This window comes from Gekko japonicus, unplaced genomic scaffold (genome assembly GCF_001447785.1).
Source record: "Gekko japonicus isolate JY-2015 unplaced genomic scaffold, Gekko_japonicus_V1.1 scaffold2293, whole genome shotgun sequence".
Classification (NCBI taxonomy): Eukaryota; Metazoa; Chordata; class Lepidosauria; order Squamata; family Gekkonidae; genus Gekko; species Gekko japonicus.
Genome location: NW_015169246.1, coordinates 278,597 through 284,942, shown reverse-complemented (window position 1 = coordinate 284,942; position 6,346 = coordinate 278,597). Strand labels below are relative to the sequence as shown.

At 48.1% G+C, this 6,346-nt stretch overlaps 1 protein-coding gene across 2 annotated transcripts in view; it reads left to right on the top strand.

The window, feature by feature from the left end:
* The first annotated feature begins 1,992 nt into the window (after positions 1–1,992).
* The window catches only part of MAP3K7 (mitogen-activated protein kinase kinase kinase 7), a 49,816-nt gene continuing 45,462 nt past the window's right edge, over positions 1,993–6,346 (top strand). For both annotated transcript variants that reach the window (XM_015416480.1, XM_015416479.1), the window contains exon 1: positions 1,993–2,701. In XM_015416480.1, the coding sequence (XP_015271966.1) occupies positions 2,612–2,701 (90 nt within the window). In that variant the 5' untranslated portion in view covers positions 1,993–2,611. The remainder of the gene's footprint in view (positions 2,702–6,346) is intronic.

Here is a 6,346-nt window from a genome sequence, read left to right as displayed (position 1 = left end):
AAGACTCTTTTCAATCCAGTTGGCAGAAAGTGGTTTTGGGAACTATAGGAAAACTAGGTTTATCTCCCCAAGAACTTTTGAACCATGGGCCAGACCAAGCCAAACTACTTATTAAACAAAGAATGTCAGATATAGAAAGACAAACGGATATTCATAGAACTCCAGGTTTTATCTCTCCTCCAAATTTAAGATTTGTTGCTGCTCCTGTTGCATACTTATATTTTCTTGAATCATATAGTTCCAGAAGGGCCTTTACATTGGCAAGAAGTTCAACTCTACCTTCCGCTGTTCTGGAAGGAAGGTTTAAATCAGTCCCCTATAAGCACAGGCTCTGTTCTTGTTCTTTAAAGGAAATTGATTGAATGGAACATATTTTCTTTAACTGCCCTAGGCACAAAGAAATTCGGTCAAAATTTATTGAGCCGCTGATCGGAAATTTCCCCAGCAGATCAAACAAAATTAAACTTGATTATCTTCTGTCTGATATAAACCATGAAACAACCCGAATAGTGGCTAAATTTTGTGCACAGGTGTACAAAGATCAGAGAATGCATACAGTAGCTTGAGTGGAATTTTTAAAGTTGCGAAATTTGATCGTTTGATTTTATGTAAACCTTTGTGTATGCTGGTCATTGACTGTAAAATAAAAATGTTGTTGTTGTTGTTGAACCCCATTTGCCACGTTGATGCCCACTCACCCATCCTCGACAGATCCCTTTGGAATGTCTCCCAATCCTCCCTGGTTCTCACCACCCTGAACAATTTAGTGTCATCCGCAAATTTAGCCACTTCACTGCTTACTCCCAATTCCAAATCATTAACGAACAAGTTAAAAAGCGTTGGACCCAGTACTGGGCCCTGCAGTACCCCACTGTTTTCCACCTTCCACTGTGAAAATTGTAAAAGACCTTTAGGGTAGTAGACAGCACACCATCCAGAGAACCATCATTTCCTATCCTCCGAAAGAATTACACATGAAGCAGAAACATTTATGCCACCTTCCTTGTCTTCAGCACAGCCATTCTGGAACACACAACTCCATTTGTGAAGAATACTTTGCCATAACAAAAGGATAAAGTTGTGAGTTTTCATTGATCAGTTACAAAATGGTGGGGAAAAGGCCGTCTAAAGTACAATCATGAGGGTGAAGGTATCGTAAATGGGGACAATGGGTGTATTGATGATTTAAAATTGTATCTGAAACTGCTGCAAACTTCTTTAGGGCCTGCTGGTCGAAAAGATGGCTAAATCCACAAAACAAAAGAAATCAGTATCTCTGGTATCTCCCTCCCCCCAAGGAAACAGAATCTGATTTCTTCAGTTCCTCCTTTTTTCATATGTAGCTGCCTTTTTGCTGTTCCCAAACTGAGAGGAAAGCTAGGAAGAGACTGCTCTTGGGTTGCTGTCTACTCCAATTCGGTTGCAGCACCTTTTGACAGACTCAAACAGTGCTGGAAGAAAGCACCCACTCTTCAATTCCTGCCAGTTAGGCATCTTTTAAAGGCACAAGAGTCTCCCCCACGCGGTGAGGGGAGGGCTGTGAGCTGATAGCGTTGCCAACCTCCAGATGGGACCTGGGGATCCCCAGGAATTACTGTTCATTTCCAGACTACAGAGATTACCTCCCCTGGAGAAAATGGATGCTTTGGAGGGTGGACTCTGTGGCATTGTATCTCACTGAGGTCCCTGTCCTCCCCAGGTTCCATCCCCAAATCTCCAGGAGTTTCCCAGCCTGGATCTGGCAACCCTCCCCCGTCCCCTTCCGGTGGCCAGGGGGGACCTGGCAACCCTAATGGCCAGGAGTCGTTAAGCGGAGGTTCGCCACCTTCCTGAACCCCTCCCATCTCAGGAAAACTCCCTCCGCCCGCGAGACTTTCGACTGCTGCAGGCACGGAGCACTGCCACCCATCCATTCCCCTGGCGGCCTCTGGGAGGCGGCAAAGAAGGAAGGCGGCAGCCGGCTGGGGAGCTCCGGAAAAAGGGAGGCGGCGAAGGACGGAAGGAAAGAGGAGGAGCAGCTGATACTACGGCGACAGCTTGTGCCAGGCCATGGCCGTGGTTGGGCTGCCTGAGCAGCCGCTGCTCAAGTAGGAGAGAGCGCGCAAGGGAGAGTCTCCTGGCTCCTCGCTTCCTCGGCAGAGGCCCCAATGCCGGCGGCGGCCAGCGCTGCGGCTGTGCCGAGGGCTGGGCTCTGAGCGGCTCCCTCCTGCCTGCCCTGCTCATTCAGCCCTCTCCCCTGCTGCGGGGGAGCGCGCGGCCGCCGACACAACTCCCAGGCTCTGACCAAGCGGAGGCCGCGGCCTGCAAGCGCCAAGAGGGGGACGAGGCGCAGGATGTTGAGCCAGGCCCCCGCGGGCTGGGCTGCCAGGCGGACCCGCTGAAGCCCAGGCGGAAGAGCCTCGGATGTATGAGGCCTTTCCGCGGTTCAGGGGGTGACCCCGCCAGGCCCTCCTTCCCCTGCTGCCGTTGAGCAGGGGAGGGCCGGAGGAACAGCCCAGCGAGAGGAGACCCGCTCGGGTGCACTCCCGGCCTGGCCCGGCTCCTCCTGGTCTTTTCTCCCCCTACTCCCACCGACGTACGAACGCACACCTACTCCGTTGCAAGTGAAGGGATGTCTTGTGCCAGCTCTGCTGACATGATCGAAAACTCTCCAGTGCTCAACTTCGAAGAAATTGACTACAAAGAGATTGAGGTGGAAGAGGTGAGTCCTGAACTCCTAGTGGGCACGCAGGTGATTTCGGGGGGAGGGGGTGCAGGGGAAGGAACACCTGGCAGCACGAGCCTAAATGAATGTATTCAGAAGACGCCCCTCCTCTTTCCCGTTGTTTCAACGGGACTTAATCCCGTATAGGATTGCAGCCTTGGTGCCTTCAGATAAAACTCGCCAGCAGTGCCGTGGATGTCGTACCTTGAGGATTAATTTCGAAGAGGGGCTGGGGTTCACAGCTACTTGGAAGCTGTCCCCCCCCCTTCCTTATCTGCAGTGTGTTTGTACTTATGCGTTGGTGTGAGAGGGGCTCTTGGGATAGGTTCAAAGTGCTTTTTTCATAAATGGCAGAACTTGATTTTTTAAAAAAATAAATAAAGATCCTGTTGCTAAATCCTGTTGAGCGTGTTAAACAGCTGAGATCATACAGGGTCTCTCAATCCGTGCTCTAGGGTTGCCAACCTCCAGGTGGTGGCCAGTGCTCCCTCTAAGCTGTGGAGTCTTGTGAGCAAAAATTCTACTTTGTGAGCTGCTGGCATTAAAGTTGGGAGCGAGCGATTTGGCCACTGCATACATTAGTTTGCTCTGGAGCCATCCTTCTGGAACTAAGACAAAAATGGGTGAGCCGGAGGCTAAAAAACTGAGCTAGCTCACACTGACTCAGTTTAGAGGGAACACTGGTGGTGGCTGGAGATCTCCTGGGATTGCAACTGGTCTCCAGGGGACAGAGATCAGTTCACCTGGAGCAAATGGCCACTTTGTTAGGTGGACTCCATGGCATTATACCCCATTGAAGCCCCTCCCCAAACACTGCCCTCCTCAGGTTCCAACCCCCCCTCACCAAATCTTTGGCCATTTCACATCCTGGAGCTGGCAACCCTACCATACACACAGCAAACTGTGTCCCATTTAATGGGAATATCGGTGTATTGGAAGATTGCAAGTTAAATATAATAGGCTTAATTGAGGTTTGGTGGGGAGGTTAAGTTGCAGCGTTTGAAACTCCCAAGTAGCATTTTGTATTCCCTTATACTATTGGAAAGTGGGTGGAGGTGGATTGCATCTTGGGATCAAGTGGATATAGCTGAGCTACTTCCTGGCTGCCATAGATGTTTTAAGACTGTTTCATGCATTGTCCTCGTCTCACGTGGGCAAGAAAGCACTGTGTTTAAATTGTTGTTTGCAACAATTCTGCTTTTGTGTAATATGTATGTGCATGCAGGGAAGCTGATTAACTACATCTTTCCAGTGTATGTGGTGAAGTCTGCACATGACTTCTCACACATGATGATGTATGTGTGAATTTCACACATTCTGTGAACTAAAAAACATAAGCCATGAAATTGCTCTGGATTAATCTAGTATCTCTCATTGTCAACCACATCTCCATTTGTGGAGAAAAAAACATAGTTACTCTGGCTTTTTTTTAATATAGAACTACCTATATCTATAAGGCAGCTTACTCAACTATCCCAGAGGTCCCTGGGGTGCTTTCGCATTAAGCAGGCATAAGTCAAGTGGGTGAGAAGTTCTGCCAGGTTTTTACACAATGAAGCCAAACATTCTTTGGATCGGGATGAGTGGTATTGTCACAGTGGAGGTTCTGGTCCCTGAACAACTTGGACAGAGAAAATTCAGGATGGTCATATTTGTCTTTATAGTTATGTATACCATTGCGCTATGCTTATGTGCAGTTATTCCCATTAGGCAGATGTAAATTGAGGGTGAGGATAGCAGCTTCCTCAAGTAATACTTGAATCCTGGGTTTCCTAAGAAGGAGTAGGAGAAAGATAATACATATCCACCCTATTACCATGCTACTGTTTCCACAGCAGAGCTGAATATTTGAGGGTTAAAAGACTACAACAAATTCTACTTAGTGCAGTACTGCCAATATTGAACTTCTAAGACCACACCTGTCTCCTTCCAAATGGCTTGTACAATTTTGTGCAGGAGGCAGTAAGGGGGGGGGAGTCTTAATCTTGTGGCATAGTATATTATAAACACAAATATAAATGGTATTGTAAAGTGTCTAAATTCAGTTGGGGCACCCATCCAGGGAAGTTCCTATGTCTGTTTCTTGGCCAGAAGTTCTGCAGTAAGAATAGTGTGTGTTTAACACAGTAAACTGAGGAAACTTTTGAGGTGGGATTGGAGGAATTGGAGAAAAAGGATAAAGACGATATGGACGATAAGGACAAGGGGAAGCTAAAAAATATGCAGTTTGATAGAACCTGGGCCAGTTGGGTGGTTTGTTTTTTAGTTCATGCTGGAGTGATTTTGAAGGCTTGTCCATGGAGGGCTGCATCATTATTCCAGTACTTTGATATCATATTCATGGGTTACATAGGTTTTAACGGCCCAGCTTGTCTACAATACGACTAAGAATTCAGGATGAGGGCTGCCATGTACCCTTCTCTACAGTGGGATCAAGTACATCTGCAGCTGTGGCTACAGGTTATGTCACCAAGTTGGACGAATTTAGGGGATTGCTCTTGCAGTAGCCACCTGCTCCATCGCTTCTCAGGTGTCCCTACTACCCGCAGTTCTGCACAGCAGGCGGTTCAACTTGCCCCCTTTGTTAGGAGTTTGAGTCATAAGGAGTGTGTAATAGGAAAGCCTGCCACTGCCGGCATGAGTGCCCCTGTGCGGTGGGCCACACCCCCTTTTCGGTGTGCTTTCGAGCAAAGCCCAGGAGGGGACACCCGAAATCCAAGGGGGTAGGTCCAGCCAACTTGCTGTAAAGGGATCTAGTCCCATAAAGCTGAGAGTGCTTGAGGCTTTGTTCTAGAGATATTCCAAGCAAGCAGACTGTTTGTACTTGTGGAATGGTTTTCAGTTCAGTTTTCATATTCCCTGCCAGGGTGCTAGGGCCCCCCCTTTATGGCTCACAATCTGCGTTCAGTTAAGGGCATGGAACATACAGTTCTGGGCAAGGTTGAGAAGGAAAAGGCTGAAGGTAGGATTTTGGGCTCCTTTTCCCATTCTGCCTGTTCCTAATTTATGTGTTTCCCCTGTTAGGAACTGTTCTCAAAAAGGCTCCAGGGGAATACCGCCTTATTCATCAAATGTCTTACCTGAGGGGAGGGTCTCAGTAAATGACTTCATCCCCGACTCTTTATGTTCAGTCAGGTACACTTCATTTGGCCAGGCTGTTCGTGTGGTCTGCCACTGTGGCTCAGGTGTGCCGATGGCCAAATTTGACGTTAGGTTGGCCTTTCGCCTTCTCCCGATGCACCTGGATGATTTTGAGCTGCTGGGCTTTTCTGTCAGCTCCACTGTCATTGTAAAGGGGGGAAGGCAGGTGGCCGCTGGGTGAACATCTTAATGTGCTGGAATGTTAACTTTCTTTCACTGTGCCTTATCTCTTAACTGGGCTTCTGACCTTGGTACCTCGTTCCTGTTGCTTCACTGGGAATTTGAACCCGTTTAGGCGCATTGCAGCTCGTCCTCTGATTGGCCTAATTCCATCAGGGGACCCCACTTTGAACCCTGTATATCTACTCCGCTCCCACCCTGGTAGTTAGATCTAACACTGAATGTATGGACAGATGACCCGCCTTTACTGTACTCAGTAAACTTGATCCTTCTGAAGGAACATTGTTGAGACTGATTGCTGTGGGAATCTGACAGAGTGTT